Consider the following 17,196-nt stretch of genomic DNA (forward strand, 5'->3'; position numbering starts at 1 on the left):
TGGAGACATAAAGCATCTTCGATCTATGAACGGACCGGACGAATACGACAAAAGATAAATAATTTGAATACGCTAATCGGATCACAACGCGCAAAACAAAGTCCAAAAATAAGCAGAGGTATATAATAGAAGTAAATTTTCGTGATTTTTTTGTTCAATATACCAGACCGTCCATCTTTTCGAAACAGGTATGCTGCTTTAAATCGAGATAAAAATGTGCAAGGTGATAATATTTAAAGTGTATAAGCGTTCTCTGTGGAAAAACAAAGAGAAAAAACCATCTTTTGAGCGTGATTACGTTTAGAAAATATTATTGTACTGCGTCTACTCTATCTTGACAGACTGTACGTCTGAACCTGTTTTTCGCGTCACGCCGCGGTACTGTGCGGTAAATAGTAGGCATTGGATTAACGATTAACGGACTTCTACATATTAACGGAAGTTAACGTGGCCGTTAACATTATCTAAATTTAACTTAAAAGTTAATCCGTTAATCAAAATGTTAACTTCGTTAATTAACGATTAACGGATTAACGAGTTAATGCCCAGCTATGCCAATACACATAATTTCAAAGCATTGTCCTTTTTGACCATATAAACTTGTACAGTAAAATTAAAAATCTAATTATTAAATATTGTTTATTAACATAATATTCTTAATTCTACAGACATGTAACTAGAAATAGTGACATAGTTTTTAAAGCATTCACAGTGAATTACAGATATTAACATAAAATAAACCTTTGAATAATAATAAATAATGAGTACCAATAAGTAGTAACATAGAGAGTGATAAAAAATCTACACTGAGAACCCAGTAAAAAATATACGCTTTTGTACTAAGAAAATGCATAGGAGGCTATTAAATCGATTTAAGTATTACATGCTAATTATGCCATCTCTTATTCGTACCCATGTATTTTGTCTACTAGTGAAATCCATTAGACAGCTTCTATGTAGCTTCTATATGAAAGCGTACAATTTTTACTTGGTGTCTATTTACTGCAGCAACACTAAAAGCTAAGATGATCTTACTGGTTATATGTTTTCGTGACTTCGCACCGAACTGTGGGCTTAGCTTGGTCACTATAAAAACGGTCTCTTTCTATGGAAGAATAGACAAAGTGACAGATTGACAAAGGAAATCCGCCATTTTGTCACTAAAATCTGTCAGTAATCAGTATGTCCATTCTTTTCCGTTTCTAATGTTGTTATGCTAAGCGATTATTGAATGCGAATACTTCAATCAGTGACGCTTATTGCCACTGGCGGTATAAATCTCCAGACATGGCTGACCTCCGCTGCACAAGACTGTATACTAGTTTGATTGGTATCCTTGAATACTTGGGGGTCTTCAATAATTGGTTCCGTAGTGGAGCATTGAATATCTATTTTATACTCTCCCGGTGTTAGGAACACGACTGTGCACTCATGATGAATTTTAGCTGACTCTTCTAGTTTTTCCACGACAACCCTGGAATAAGAAAGGAAAATAATTTAGCATTTGTAATCAGAATACTAAGATTATTCAGATATTTTAAGTTTTCTTTTAGTCCTTTTTTGGAACGAAGTTCCTTATCGCGCGCTGCTAAAGGGAGCTAGACGAAAACTTTTTTTTTTATAACTTCGTTCCATCCTGGTATCCCTTGGGCCTTGACACCTCTTATCATCATCATCATATCAGCCTATAGTCGTCCTCTGCTGGACATAGGCCTCTCTTAATGAACGCCAAGATGACCCCTTAAGTTTTTTAAATTTATAATAAACTAAATTAATCAATATAGTTTTCAATTCAAAATCTAAAATCTTTGTAATGTATTGTACACTTGATAGGTTACACATTATTTTAGATAATATTATGTTGCCCAATTATCTTTCATTACAATAATTATAGCTAATATGAACATTAGCTATTTCATGTTTAAATATTAACTATTATTTAACATATAGTTAGCCTATAACCTAGAATTATTTAACCAATAGTAAGCATAATATTATAACCTAGAGTCTAAATTATTGACTCACTTATTATTCCCAGCTGTAGCGACTCTATTATCCAGTCTATAGTCCAGTACGCCGTTGCTGTGGTCCTGGTAGAAGCGCACGGAGAGGCACAGGCGGGCGAGGGGGCGGGGCAGGTGGTTGGCCACGCCCACTCCCAGCGACAGACACTCGCCCGCCGCGCATTGGTACTCCGACTGGGGTTTGATGCACTCATTGTTCACGCTCACCTCTGTAAAATATCATGTGTCCGTGAGTCAGGTTTAACTACAGGCATGTATATGTAGGCAGGTATTTTAGAACTGTATTTGGGTTAATCGATTTCTAGTTTCTGTTCTTAACTTCTTGTAATGTTCTTATTCTGGTGCGTAATAATCTATTCGTTAAGACTGTCAAAAAAGCACGCTTAGATAAATATAATGTCTGAATAGTTGACTGTAATAAAAAAAATTATTGCGCCGCGCACGCCAGCTCCGCGCTGACTTGCTGTCCATTAGGCTGGCGTCTACACTGTAATACTAACCCCAGTTAAGCGGCGACATGCGGACAATATCCAACATGGCGTGCGACAGCGTGATGCCTCGCACGTTGGCGCGCCCGCTCACGTCGCTGTGGGGGAGGCGCCACGTGAGCCGTACCCGCGCGTCCAGGTGCGCCGCGCACGCCAGCTCCGCGCTGCTGCTGCTGGACTTGCTGTCCGTTAAGCTTACGTCTTTAATGTCACCTGTATTATAAAGATAAAGTTAATGATACTTTTTAATGTTACTCGGGTGACGAAAGTTGTGTTGGGGAAAAGAATATACATTTTTTTTATGAGTTTCAAACTCTTGATACTCTATGCTCTTTAAATTCTTTAGTAACTAAACACTTATTAGTATAGTACGTGTTGCCATCAAAATATTGCGCCGGAACTGTACAATTTGTCGCGATACAAACTACCCTATATTGTTTCCCGGAACACAAAAATATATCCATATCACATTTCATCTAAATCAATTTTTATTTCTTCATTACCATACCTTCTTCCACCTTAACGGTAGTGTTGAGTGGACAGCGATCAAGCGGGACGGGGATCCGGCAGGATTCCTTGCTTTCTATGAGGATGTGCTTAGTTGGTGTGTAGTGGAAGTCCATTTCTTCTGTCGTCAGGTTCGTTATGTCTAGCACTAGGTAGAACTGGCTCGGTCTGGAAAAAAAATTTTCAGTAACGAAAAACTCTTAGGAAGGAATTTTCGATAGATGTGAAAAAAGTAATGTTCGACAATGTTATGATTTTGCATGCCTATTATTTAGGCACGGTTATTTGAGCGGGGATTGCTAGAGATACTTTTATGTTACATTAGGAACTTCTAAGCCTTTTTAAAAGCTTTTATTTAACTTGCTCTGTATGTATGTTCGGGTGGAATTTTGAAACTCAATTTTGAAGTAGATATATTTAACCGATTGAGCTGCACTTGTGCATACACGTTTAGTTTGGATGACAATGCACGATATGATATGTGACATCACTCTAAATCCAATATGGCCGACCATCCAAGATGGCGAAATAGTTATTTTCTATGCAGTCCTACAATATGGATATTAAATGAAAGGGCTTTTTGAGAGTAACTCTAAAACGAATATAATGTTATTCTACATCCAATATGGCGGCTCATCCAAGATACGGGAATAGTACTGTTATTTTTAATGCACTTGTGCAATATGGGTATTAGATGAAAGGGCTCATGGAAAGTAACTCGAAAACGAATTTTAATGTCATTCTACATCCAATATGGCGGCTCATCCATGATAGGGAATTACTGGCAACACTCACATCTCGGCGGGCAGCACGTCCCAGTGCGTGATGGCGACGCTGGGCAGCAGCTCCACGTTCACCTGCAGCGTCGACTGCCGACAGTGTGTGTCCTTGCCGGCTCCACCAGAGTATCTTATTATTATCTACAACAATAATCAAGCGCAAATAGAATAATAATAATAATAATAGCTCCCACACCGGTTTTGGTGATGGTGGCCGGTTTCATTGAAACCAGGCCAGCTACGCAGGAGTAATTTTATAGTGCCCAAGTGTGTGCGCAGTACACGAGAGCACTCTCTATTCCATTACTCTAATATATATCTAATAACCCAGTGGGACAGAAGACCGACACGACTGGCGAGAGATCAGGCGCAGGACCGACTTTTTACATGCCCATCCGACGCATGGATCATCTTACCTGTCAGACAATCAGGTGATCAGCCTGCATTGTCCTAACCAAACTTGGAAATAACATGTTTCCAACGCGGGAATCGAACCCACGACCTCCGAGTCAAGAGCCGCGCTCTTATACCACTAGACCACGGGGGCGTATCAAATAGAATATACAACACTAGCTGTTGCCCGCGACTTCGTCCGCGTGGACTTCAGTTTATAGCGCGCGATGTCAACAAAATTGGTGTCAAAAGCTTTTATAAAAAAACCCTGGTACCCCTTAAATCAATACAGCTGTGCAGTGTGCACAAAATAAGTATTTCATTTTTTTATATTAAACTTTATATTTTATGCCAAATTTTAAAGCTTATTTAGCCCTCCAATTACACAACTTTACCCATAAACTATTTATCATTGATAGATTTAAGGTTACGTCACTGCACAGATAAAGTACTGAGTTATTTAATACCGTAGAATATATATAACAATCGAAAAAAATCGAAACTTAAATGTAAGATGATACCACGTCTTATAGGAAGACTTTTGAGCAAGCGTCAGCGCGCCATCTATTATGAATTGTTGGAACTAACTTAATTTGAACAAATTTACGCATTTTCACCCCCTTACAACCCTTTTTTCCCAGTAAAAAAAGTAGCCTATGTCCTTTCTCAGGCTTTAGACTATCTGTATACAAAATTTCATTACAATCGGTTCGGTAGTTTTGGCGTTTGGCGTGAAAGCGAGACTGACAGACAGAGATACTTTTGGCGTTTGGCGTGAAAGCGAGACTGACTGACAGACAGACAGACAGACAGAGATACTTTCGCATTTATAATATTAGTATAGATTATGTGCACACTGCACAGATGCTTTTGGGTATTTTTATTAATTAAGGGCCGCGCTACACCGGAATGGCAGCGGCGAGGCGAGCACTTTCAGCGCTGCCATTCCGGTGTAGCGCGGCCCTAAGAGGGGTACCACTTACCAGGGTTTTAAAAAGTTTTTAAATTTGACACAAATTTTGTTGACACCGCGCGCTATAAACTAAAGTCCACGCGGACGAAGTCGCGGGCAACAGCTAGTTATGAATAAAAACAATATTATATAGTAAAGTAGGTATGATTAGTTCTGTTACAATAATAAAGTAAAAAATAAAACGCCATCTGTTTTCTTATATTAGAATTAAAATGTTGATTGCATTGATATATTTTCTGGATGGAATATAGGCCAACACGGTACACTCGAACTCCTTTATTTTAGACCGCCTTCTGTTGTCAACTTGTCACATATGTTAGAAATGCAGTAGGAGTTCTATAAGATAAGATAGATTGATTATTATTATACCAAGTGATAATATTATTAAACATAATATTCTAACGTATTAAAAACTATAAACAAAAACAGAATAACTAATAAGTATGATTAGTTCTATGTTACAATGAAGTAAAAAAAAAACGCCATCTGTTGAATCGTATTAGAACTAAAATGTTCATTGCATCGATATATTTCTGGATTTTTTATAATATTATACATAAAATATATTTAAGATTTTTGAAATTTTATTTTAATACACATCTAAGACCCAGGAACATTGAAAACTTTTTGTTCCGCCTGCGGGACTCGAACCCAGGACCCCCGGGAAGAGCGCTGGCCACGCGCAATGCGAATTCATTTTCATCGATATTTTCATGGAAATAAGATATTTTCCCACATCAAAATGTAGCCTATGTCCTTTCTCAGACTCTCGAATAACTGTGTACAAAATTTCATTGCAATCGGTTCAGTAGTTTTGGCGTGAAAGCGAGACAGACAGACAGACAGAGATACTTTCGCATTTATTATATTAGTATGGATTGTGTAGACTACGTTAGAGCGAAGCAACATTGTTCCGTTACGCGGCGAAGCGTCATAGACCACATCGGACGTGTTTTTTTTTATTATTTATCTTTTTTTTTAACACAGTTTTTTTTTACAACATAAAACAAGTGCGCCATAAACCGGATCGGTTTATCTGGGCACTGGTATCGCACAAAATATACGATTTGCTTTTTTGGATACAAAATTACACTAAACGAAAAAATATTAGGTTTTGAAACTTTTTGTTCCAGCCAAACTCAATCTTCCACTATGGACAAGACGTGTTATGTGACTCATTAAACTATATAAATGTTTGTACTATATAGATGTTTTTCCGGAATGTCGGACAGAGAGTATCTTAATTATATTAATCTCAGTATTAATATAATTAAGATACTCTCTGTTATCTTGTGTATTATGTGGCATAGTACGATTCATAACTTTGCGACGACGCATCGTACCTCGAAATGTGGCCGTACTCTCCCCGGAACATTATTAACGAATCTCATCAAAATATAACATCTCATAATATGCTAAAATCAGATCGGTATTTTTATTATGCGGTGGGGTAGCTGCACTATAATATTTGTTAAGCTTTTGTTGCCTGTATTACGTTAACGACTAGGGTAGAAAATTAAATATCTTCAAATATTTAATTTTCTACCCTAGTTTTAGTTTTTAATTTTGAAGAGAATCCTATTTAATTTCAACGTACCTGCGCTTCGACGAGTCGTCCCCTCGACGGCGGCATCGCGGATATCGGTGCCGACCAGCTTGTGGCTTGAGAATTTGTTGACCTGAAAAATTGCAAGTTGATTTCCATTGTTGTAGTAGCAGGCACATATTCTGTATGCTTGACTGGATTATTGACTAATTGAATATTTACTATTTGAACCCTTTTACTTAAGCTTGCTGCCTTCATGTGCTATGATAAGTTAATAAAGAACAACAGCAAGTTTCATAGATTAGTATTGTGCCTACAGTGCTGTGGAGGTATTGCAGGGGGTCTGCCGGATCCATAAACTTTGAAAGGGGTCTACGAAACAAAGGAGTTTGGGACCCTAGGGCCTCTGAATTCTACTGCACAAATATATTTACTACTCAAGTGAGCAAATGCCAATAAAATATTATGTCCATGAAAGAGAACATTTTCAAAATACAAGTCAAGCTATTATTATTCAGCGTGTCCACTGCCCAACCTTTAACTAATGCATTCAAATCTAACCTGAAACTACCCGACGTCCTGTTAGCCAACAAGCCACTGCTCAATGAATTTTGCTGGTTGGAACTCTGCGTGGGCAAGGAATTCTGGGCATTGGGGACTGGGGAGCCCACTCGGGAAGGGTATGTAGATGTCAGGCTGTTGGGGAAAACATTCTCCCCAACTCCCCCCAAGTCGAGGAAATCTGCCTCCCCGTATAGTCCCATGACTATTGTCGCTTCCTGATTGGGCTTGATGGGTAGCTGCGCTTGTATGTCCTCGTTGGACCACGTGAATATCTTGCTTTGGATTTGGTTGTCGACGTTAGACTGTAACAAAAAAAAAAATTGCATTTTTAAATGTTGGGTAAAAATACTTTTTGCGCTTTATGAGTACTAATTATGTTTTTGATTGAGTTAAAAAGTATCTTAATATAGAGGTATCTATGATCATTGATCAGTCTTAAGACTGTCGTGTCTCAAGTGAGTTTCGCATGTAAAAAGTATATTAACCCATCAACTCCCAAGCGGCACTCGGGTGTCGCATATGGCTTTATACTTTTGAGGAGAATCCTATTTAAACACATTAGATTATTCTGGGACGAATTTCAACAAAAAAATCAGTATGACTAAGTATTTAGAGCAGTGTTTCCCAATTAGTGGTACGCGTACCCCCAGGGGTACGTGAAATTGCATCAAGGGGTACGTGCGGCTATCAGTAAAAACAAGAACAATTTCCGGATGTTAATCCAGGGTGTCAACTTACTACCTGTATTGGTAATTTCATCAAAATTTGTCCAGGCGTTTGAGAATGAAAAAGTAACGAACATACACACACTCACAAACTTTCGCATTTATAATATTATTAGTGTGATTGCTACAATAAGGGGTACGCAGGTTTGAGGTCTTTTTTGAAGTGGTACGCAGCAAAAACTAATTGGGAACCACTGATTTAGAGCATTAGCAAGATTTGAAACACATAGTATTGACATTACAATGTAGGTATTCTCGGTGTTCTGACTTTTGTATGTACTTACATGATATTATAATTTTAATGTTATTACTACTTATAAATATTACTAGCTATTTCACCGCGCTTTGCTAAGTATTCAATAAAACACGAATAAAATGACATTTTCTAAAAATGATTCCTAGCTAGATCGATTTATTGCCCCCGAAACCCCCTATATATACAAGAATTGCTCGTTTAAAGATAAAAGATACTTGCTTACCTGTATATTTAAATCCAAATATTCAATAGGCACATTACTGGTATTAGTTATTTTCATCACACACTCAGTACTTTCTCCATTGTATAACGACACATTAGTAACGCTGCCCGTCGACTCCACATTCGATAGATTAACATGCCCGGATATCGATAGCGTCGTCTCGATAGTTATAGTGGGCAAACTGGGCAAAACCTCGATAGTGTACGACGCTGGGAACTTGTTGGGCGTGGGCATAGTTTTGAGCCTACAGTTGGACTTTACTCCCAATGTGTGGGTAGAATAGCCCAGAATCTGCAGTTCTCCTACTTCTTTCGGCGTGCCGTGAAGATTGACGGTAGTGGGAGAGTCGGGAGGCAGTATTATAGTCTCGGGTATGGACTCGAAGACAATGCCAGAGGTTAGAAGTCGCATGTTGGACACTTTCAGTTCGAAAGGCAGCGGATTCGTTAGCTTCATTTGAACCTCGCAAATGTCGTCCTCGACCCAAAGGTATTCTGTAAGAAAAATTTTGCATGTAATTTTGTGTCACTAATTAGAGTAGGTAGAGAGATTGTGATGTAGTATTTCCATTTTGATTAAGCGTATTGTATGTTTGTTGACAATATTTTAGCTCACTTTGAGTAAAATTATACCTCTTTCGGCCTTATTAATAAACAAAGATTAAGGTAGGGCTAACTAATTCATAATATGGCTGTCATTGTATGTTAAATCGATTTACCAATGTATAAAAAACAAAACAAATACTATGACAGTTTGTCTCTAAAATCTGTCAATAAATCTATTCTTTCGCGTTTTACTGTGGAAATACTAAGCCTGCAGGTTAACAAACTTTTATTCATGAAGCCCCGAGCGGCCACATCCGGCCGCGATAACAATAGATTATAAAGGTATAAAAACTTTCATCATACCCATCTTCCCCTCATCCTTCTTCTTTCGCTCAAGGCTACCGAAGTGTATGGGCGTGAATATGAACGGGCCATGTTGTTGTCTCGCTCGCACGAGGTGCGGCGCGCGAGGCGCGGGCGGCGGGCGCGGCGTGAAGTGCGAGCAGGACGGCACGTGTGTGAGGTTGGCCGGCGGTATTACCTCCCCGGTCTCGAGGACTAGTGGGACGGGGCCGCCTTCGCATTGGGCTGATAAAGCCTAGTAATAAGTAAATAATAAATTAGACCCTCAATCCATGGAAGACTGATATTAATAACGAAAGTAATAACATCTAAAGACACTGTATTCTGACAAAACAAAAGTCTTTTAACTTCTAAGTTGCATACTGTAGGTGGCATTTTCTATTTCACTCGCACAAGGTCTTAATTTGAATTACTAATTACTATTTAATTGCACTAAAGTCTAAAGATAAGGCGCTTACCAAATTGAAAGACATTCAATTCTAACAACACAACAGGCTTTTAACTTCTAAGGGTCAATACTCAATTCAGACCGCAACGCGACGCGTACATGCATTTCTAAATTTGTATGGATTTGACAGATTTGCAAGACGTCTCACGTAATTGAAGTCTGTCAAATCCATACAAATTTAGAAATGCATCTACGCGTCTCTCTCTTACACAAAGCCTTCTCAACCCACCTGCAGCTGTATAGCCAGGTCGCGGTGCTCCTGCGCGGTGAGGTGGGGCCACATGGTCTGCAGCAGGAAGGTCATGTGACGAGTGGCGAGCGCCGGGTGCCCCATGCGCCGCGCCGCCACCACCAGCTCGTGGAGTAACTGGATCTGGAGGGCTGGCCAACCTGCGGGTCAGTAATGGTTGTTGTCATAATTAGCGTATCGTCGTCAACTGCTCTATCTGTAGGAGTCTGTCTAGTCACTCATTGCAACAGTAAAACAATTATTGGATATTACACTTGGCCTTTTCTTATCCCGAAACAACACTCGCACATACTGACCTTACGCAGTGAGTTGTCGTCACTCGTCTCTAACATACATCGGTTTGTGTATTGATAAGTTAATAATTATGTTAAGAGCGCGTACGCGCCAATAAACATTTTAGTTTGGCGGGAAACTAGTAGTTTTTATTATTCGTAGTTTAAGCCACTTTTGTATTTTTTATCTGAAATAAAAGATCTGAAATGGTCCCTAGACATCTACTGTCAGCAACCTTCTTCAAATCGTTGGTCCGTCAGGCTACAAGGCGTCCTACGCTATGCTTGCTAAATACAAAACTGTGGATTTGCTTTTACTTTAAGGTACTAACAATTAAAATGCGAAAACACAAGTCGGCAGGGTGATTACGTATTTACAAAAATTATGACAGATAGCAGAAATTCTTCAATATCTGCATCGAAACGCTCGTTGCTTACTTGTCGCAAAATACGTCATCATTCTACGTTTTTGTCGCTTACTAGGCCCGCCGTTTTAAGTATGCGATTTCCGAATTCAATTAACGTATTCGAAAATCCGAATGCATGAATCAGTACAATATACATTAACCACACACGTTCGTTTTTCTGCGTACGGAATGAATTTTGCATGTACGTTTCAAGCGCAATACGGCACGTTTTCGCGTGAAAAAAAAAAAAAACATTTGCGCTAGTCTCACGGAATTCCGAATACGGAAAACGAATTCGGAACTCGAATACGGAACACGTGCGTTTGTAGCCATTAGCCAACCTTAAAACTTATGGCAAGTTGTAAGTACTCGTAAGAATATCGATGTCTCAGAGATGTCTAGCAGCTGACCAATTTCTGGTGGTCAGTCTAAACTAAGTAACAGCTCGTATACTCACCGACTTGATGTTGGACCACATAATTGGGTTCCAGGCTGAGCTTGTGTCCGGGGAAGCTGTGCAGCATGAGGTAGTAGCAGCGCTGCCAGTCGGGGTTGGGGTTGTTCAAGGACACCTGACGAGTGGCTGCCAGGCGCTGGTAGAACGCGGCTTTGCGGAGGAAGCCTGGAGAGACGTAATTTTTTTTTCATTATACACTTTATAGGCATACATTGGCAGCCGTACTAGTAATAACTGTGTCACAGCTGCCTAAATTGTCAATTTATGTTAATTTATAGATAATATAAAGTGCGGTTGGTAGTAGTAGAGATATTGTTTTATTATTAATCACTACCAAACTCGATATTGAGACCAACGTCTTTGACTGGCATAATATGAAAACACATATTTTTCCTGGAAGTATACAAACATATCAATCTGTCTTTGTCATTATTGGTCGGCTAGTAGGAATACGCACTTATGCCGATAAGAGCGAGAAGTTTTAAAACTGCAGCATATTATACAATTCTATCATTTTCATTAAAATAATTACCGTCGATTCATAAAAACAGTGTCAATAAACACAGCATAAGGTGTAACAGAATAAGGTTAATTTCTCTTACCGATTTCTTTGTAGAGATCAGCCAAGGTATCAAATCTCTGAATCTTCTCCTGCTCATTCAACGTAAGGTTTATAAAGATGACATTTTGCAGAAAACTCGATGCGTGCAATATATTATTCTGCTCCACAGCAATCCTAGCCGCTTTAAAGCAAGCCTCCGTTTCTATGATACCCGCATTTTGGTACTTGCTATAATGAATAATCGCTTTACGATATTTCTCTGCAATTTCCTCCCCGTTGAGCAAATATTGGTTGTTTATTGTGGATGGTGGTTGCCTGGGGATAGACGGCAGGTCTGGACTCATATAGGACTTCTGGCTTTGGTAGTCATTCTCACTGGAGGATGTTATGGACTCTGTGTCCGCGTTATCGGTTTCAGATTGTCTAGATGATGTTTCAATGCTTTCTGACGAGGATGGAGTCAGTTCGCTGGGATTTGTTGGGCTTGAAGTTTTAGAAGAGCGCAGTGGCGAAGAATTTAGTTTGAACTTTCTGAATGCATCACTCGTTTGGTATAGTGATAATGGTTTAATTTTGTTCGGCGAGCTCTCCTGTAGACTCGCGTTACGTTGCAACGGTGTTGTGTTTCTCAAATTTGGATATTGAAGGATGGCTGATGTTGCACAATGACCTGAAAGAAACTATTTAGATGAAATATTTTTTAATATTTAAATATAAACCTATGACATTTTACTGAATGATTATGAAAAGTCAGATCACTGAACACCAAGCAATAACACAGTTTTAGTTTTGTAAGTAATAGTTTAAAATATAAAAAAGTATCTAAATCAGTTAATCGTGAAATGTTTTATTCAAAGCACACATGTAGAAAAACTGGCTGTTCTTATTTCTTTGCTGATTATTTTTTGACGTGGGAGAGCCATGCTTCGGCACCAATGGGCCGGCTCGACCGGAGAAATGCCACGGGCTCACAGAAAACCGGCGTGAAACAGCGCTTGCGCTGTGTTTCGCCGAGTGAGTGAGTTTACCGGAGGCCAAATCCCCCACCCTTTTCCCTTTCCTACCCTCCCCTATTACCCTATTCCCTCTTAAAAGGCCGGCAAAGTACCTGCAGCTCTTTAAACATTTTAAATATAAATAAACTGATGCTGCGAGTGTCCATGGCGACGGAAGTTTCTTTCCATCAGGTGACCTGTTTGCTTGTTTGCCCCCTTATTTCATTAAAAAAATCCTTTTTTAGTACTTACAAAAATTAATTCAATAAACTTATATTCTGAGGTACACCAATATGACACAGTACATTTACGTACCGCAATACTTTGCGGAAAACTGACCTAAGCAAAAACTTACCCACTAAAACCACCTGCGGTTTGCTTTCAGCCGTATACGGAGGCATGTCCTGGATCGAAGCAAAAACTTACCCTCTTTAGCAGCAGCCAGCCACAGCCAATCATTGACAGATTTGAGTATTTCAGCAGAAGAGTGATATAAAGTTAATGCCTCAGCCACAAGGCCTGCTTGTAGTGTAAGATCAGCGAGGTTCTTGGTCACTCGGCCCATGCATCGCTTCTTGTTGTTACGAGATTCCATGTCTAAACCTGAAAATACATTTATAATAATGATCATATTCTAGTTAAGTATTTGTGGTGAGAGTACCGACGCATCTTCTGTCGACCTTTGAAGCGGAGGAATTCTGGCCGACTGATGTGGTCTACCAAAGGTTCCGGGGGAGTCTTCGGAATGAAGCGCGCGTCACGTCGCCGATAACTCTAAATATATATATAATTTATATGTATGTTACTCATTAAGGTATATATTGTATGGGTCTATGTAGCCTGATATAAATAAATTAGAAAAAAACCTAGGTCTCCAATGTATTAGAAACACTAGAAACTAGCCAGCAAATTTATTTGCGTAATACGCGTTTCGACACAAAGTCGTAAATTACAACAGACACACTAGTTAAACACTATAATCTACTACATATTAATGGGCCAAGTATGTTGCAAATGCATGTATAAACACATGGAGGCAAATGTTTTGGTTTTTATGATAGGACTTACGAATCTCAAAGAAAAATTAAAAAAAAATTGCAAGCAGTATGTAATACTAGAAATTCCACCCGGAAATTGGACATTTTCCGGAAAAAAGTACTTATGTCTTTCCTAATGGTACTACTATAACAAACACAAAACAAACACACTCTTCAGCTTTATAATATTAGTACCGTACAGATTTTGTTACTTACCAACAAAGTCCCTCTTTTCAAATGGCGCCAAAAGTAACGAAACCTTCTCAAGTTTCTCCCTAGACCTTTCGAGGCGTTTCGATTCCACAACCCAGAATAGAGAATTGATCAGCTCTGCAACATTCTGTTCCAAATCTGGCACAGGGTCATTCTCCCCATAGAACATAGCATGGGTTTTGAAGTTTGATGGTGTTGTGAAGTTTTCCTCAGGTGCTGAATAAGATGTGTTGGATGAGCAGGACCTTGGGTAGCCCTCTGACGAGGAAATGCTGTCGCCATGCTCACTTGGCAAGGAAGCTCTAGAAATTGGGATAAATTACTGGTCCTGTCTTTGCATAGAAAATGGTACAAAATATATTTTAAAATACTTAACCAAATAGTTTCCTCTACATTTGCGAAAAGAGCGTATAAAATGTGTTTTATTAATAGTAAAATTAAGATTACATCGTTTTACGAAATCTTTGATTATGGTCATTGGTCAATAAACTCAGTTATAGCTGTAGTATGTGTAACTATAAAAATGTATTAACACTTTACAGCAAAAAATGTGGCTACAATAATTAATAAATAGTTTAAGCTCTTATTAACAAAAAACATACTTATCACTCAAGCTGTCTTTCTTATCTTCATCAAAACTACCATAGGTCTCTGGTTCCTGCTGTGGCCTCTTCAAGTTACTGCCAGGACCAAACATGAAAGCTCTCGAGTCGTAAAGAGTATTGGAGTACTTCACTTTAAGTGACTCATGAACCCTACACACTTCATTTAGCTCATTCTGGTTGGCAAATTTACTTAAGGTTATAAGACCGAGTAGCCTCCTGAAAAGTACATTAATGAATAATTTTGATTAACAAAGCTGTGTGTAATGCATAGTTGATAAAAGAAACATAAATATTTTATTTTCTCCAGTACCCTTCTTAAGTTAACCAATAAAGAATGTGTGCTTTTTGGTGTTTAGTGTTTACATAATGACTTGAGCACCAGCAGCAACACAACTTTACCAATTCCAACCAACCTGTGTGTCTGGAAATCACCCCAGTCATTGTTCTCTACAGGGTAATCTCTGACATAGCGGACCCAAATTTCCCTCACCTGACCAGCAGAATCTAAAATAAAACAGATATTTAGTTACGTTTTTTATACTTAAAATAAGAAGACAGATATATATTATTATTATAAGCCTAAACTGTCCCACTGCTGATATATAAGATTAGCTATTTAGCAAACACATCATATTATAGAGCTAATAAGACATGAGATAAGAGAGAATTTACATTAAATATGCTTTTGGTAAACAAGCAATATGTTCTTACCTAATGCTCTTCTATAGCTACTATTAGCAAGCTTTGTATGACCTACAGACAACTGTTTAATAATTAGGAGTATAAACAGTATTGAGTACACCAGATTAATAAGAAAAATCAGAATTTCTGTCCCTACAATCGGTGAGTGTTAATCTTGTGAAAACAAAACACATTCCAAATGTGATATGCCACCCTGTCAGTTATCAAGACTGTAAAGAGTTAAATGTAATCCAGCAAACACTTACCAGTAACTTTAATATTGTCAACCCTCTGTATACGCTCCCATAGCTTGTTGAAGTTCTTGAGTACGCCTCCTATTCCTTTGACGAGCACTAGCAGGCAGGCATGGTGTTGTGCGTGCTGCGAATAGTCAGGGTGCGACATCACCGACTCTCCGGGTGCGTGTGATAGTATATAGCTCACCGATGAGCGCATTGATAACTAATTTTATCACTTCTGTGATAGAAGTTATATGGTCCTACTTATTTTTTTCCATTCATGGTTTGAAGTCATCGGAACACATACAACGTTTGGTGTACCACTGATACAAACTGTGGTGAGATAAAGATGTTGGTTTTATATCAAAAAGAAGATTTGAATAGAAATTTTGTGTATATTTACTATTTTTTAGCACACGTAAACAACAAAACTGAACTCAAATGTCAATCATTTGACATCTGACTGACATAAGTCATTGTCAAATAGTAAGTGACAGTCAAGTTTGGCACATTTAAAAAAGCATACTGTCAGTAACGTATTGTCTATGATTATGGCTGTATGGGCAACGCTCCCTTTGCCTGTCCCGACCGGGATGAATTAACAAAAACAAAATGTCTATGATTTTAATAACTGTCAAATTCGGCAATGTTTTGACAGCCAATTTATTTATAACCTCAAATACAAGTGTTTTTCATTATTTTTATAACATTTAATTAAGAATTTGATATTGTTGCTATTAATTAGAAATACTTACTACTGAAACTACTTCTATTTTAAGTCTATACATATCTAGTTCGAACAAATGGCATCAAAAGACGGAGATAAAAATAAGGTTTGTGTTTGAATCATTTTGTAATCACCTTGAATTTACTTAAAATATTACCTCTTATGATATTTTCTCCTTTGTTTAGGCTGGCGCTGGTGATAACAAGGAAAAGAGGAGGAAAGAATCTATATTAGATTTGAGTAAATACTTAGAAAAAAGTATTCGCGTTAAGTTTGCCGGCGGGCGGGAAGCGGCCGGAATACTGAAAGGATACGACCCATTGCTGAATCTTGTACTTGACAATACCACGGAGTTTCTTAGAGGTAAGCTTTTTTTACCAAGTATATTAATTAGGCAAGTGTCCATTAGTATTAGAGGCGTGCTATAACTGTTATGCTACAAAAATATTAAAATACCACAAAGATATTATATGAAATTTACCTATTAAATCTAGTTATTTATTGAAAGAAACAATGTAACCACAATAGACAGAATGAACCAGTAGGCTGAATTCTAACAAACTGACGAATCAGCACTAGTACAGCTGCTGTCTGCTATAAGCATCCTACACACAAAATATTCCCTTTCCCTTTAAGAAACCTTCTAAGTAGGCCTACTGGTTCGTTCTATTGTGATATAACTGTTGAAATAAGAACTTTTGAATTAATGGGTGTTATAAATATTCCAGATCCAGATGACCCATACAAACTTCTAGATGACACCAGGGCGTTGGGTCTTGTAGTATGCCGTGGAACGTCTGTGGTCCTCATCTGTCCCATGGATGGTATGGAGGCAATTCCAAATCCCTTCACAACTCAGGAAGGATAATATTTTTTGTGGTATAGGTATAAGGTTAAGTAAAATATAAGCATCATTT

General features: G+C 38.3%; 2 protein-coding genes across 2 annotated transcripts; one reads left to right on the top strand and one right to left on the bottom strand.

Annotated features, from left to right (window-relative positions):
* Window positions 1-1,169: 1,169 nt before the first annotated feature.
* On the bottom strand, window positions 1,170-15,988 carry LOC121735149 (protein brunelleschi). The gene is made up of 17 exons (XM_042125818.1): window positions 15,580-15,988; window positions 15,046-15,136; window positions 14,630-14,848; window positions 14,031-14,329; window positions 13,204-13,380; window positions 11,823-12,452; window positions 11,221-11,385; window positions 10,064-10,224; window positions 9,387-9,621; window positions 8,479-8,972; window positions 7,272-7,576; window positions 6,762-6,843; window positions 3,815-3,939; window positions 3,021-3,187; window positions 2,525-2,725; window positions 2,026-2,233; window positions 1,170-1,474 (listed from the first exon to the last, which is right to left on the bottom strand). Exons 1-17 carry the CDS (start codon window positions 15,767-15,769, stop codon window positions 1,243-1,245), a joined length of 3,981 nt encoding a protein of 1,326 aa, XP_041981752.1. The 5' UTR covers window positions 15,770-15,988; the 3' UTR covers window positions 1,170-1,242.
* A 225-nt stretch (window positions 15,989-16,213) lies between these two features.
* On the top strand, window positions 16,214-17,193 carry LOC121735314 (U6 snRNA-associated Sm-like protein LSm7). Its single transcript, XM_042126096.1, has 3 exons — window positions 16,214-16,385; window positions 16,465-16,642; window positions 17,008-17,193. Exons 1-3 carry the CDS (start codon window positions 16,356-16,358, stop codon window positions 17,145-17,147), a joined length of 348 nt encoding a protein of 115 aa, XP_041982030.1. The 5' UTR covers window positions 16,214-16,355; the 3' UTR covers window positions 17,148-17,193.
* Window positions 17,194-17,196: the final 3 nt, after the last annotated feature.

This window comes from Aricia agestis, chromosome 17, assembly GCF_905147365.1.
Source record: "Aricia agestis chromosome 17, ilAriAges1.1, whole genome shotgun sequence".
NCBI classification, from domain to species: domain Eukaryota; kingdom Metazoa; phylum Arthropoda; class Insecta; order Lepidoptera; family Lycaenidae; genus Aricia; species Aricia agestis.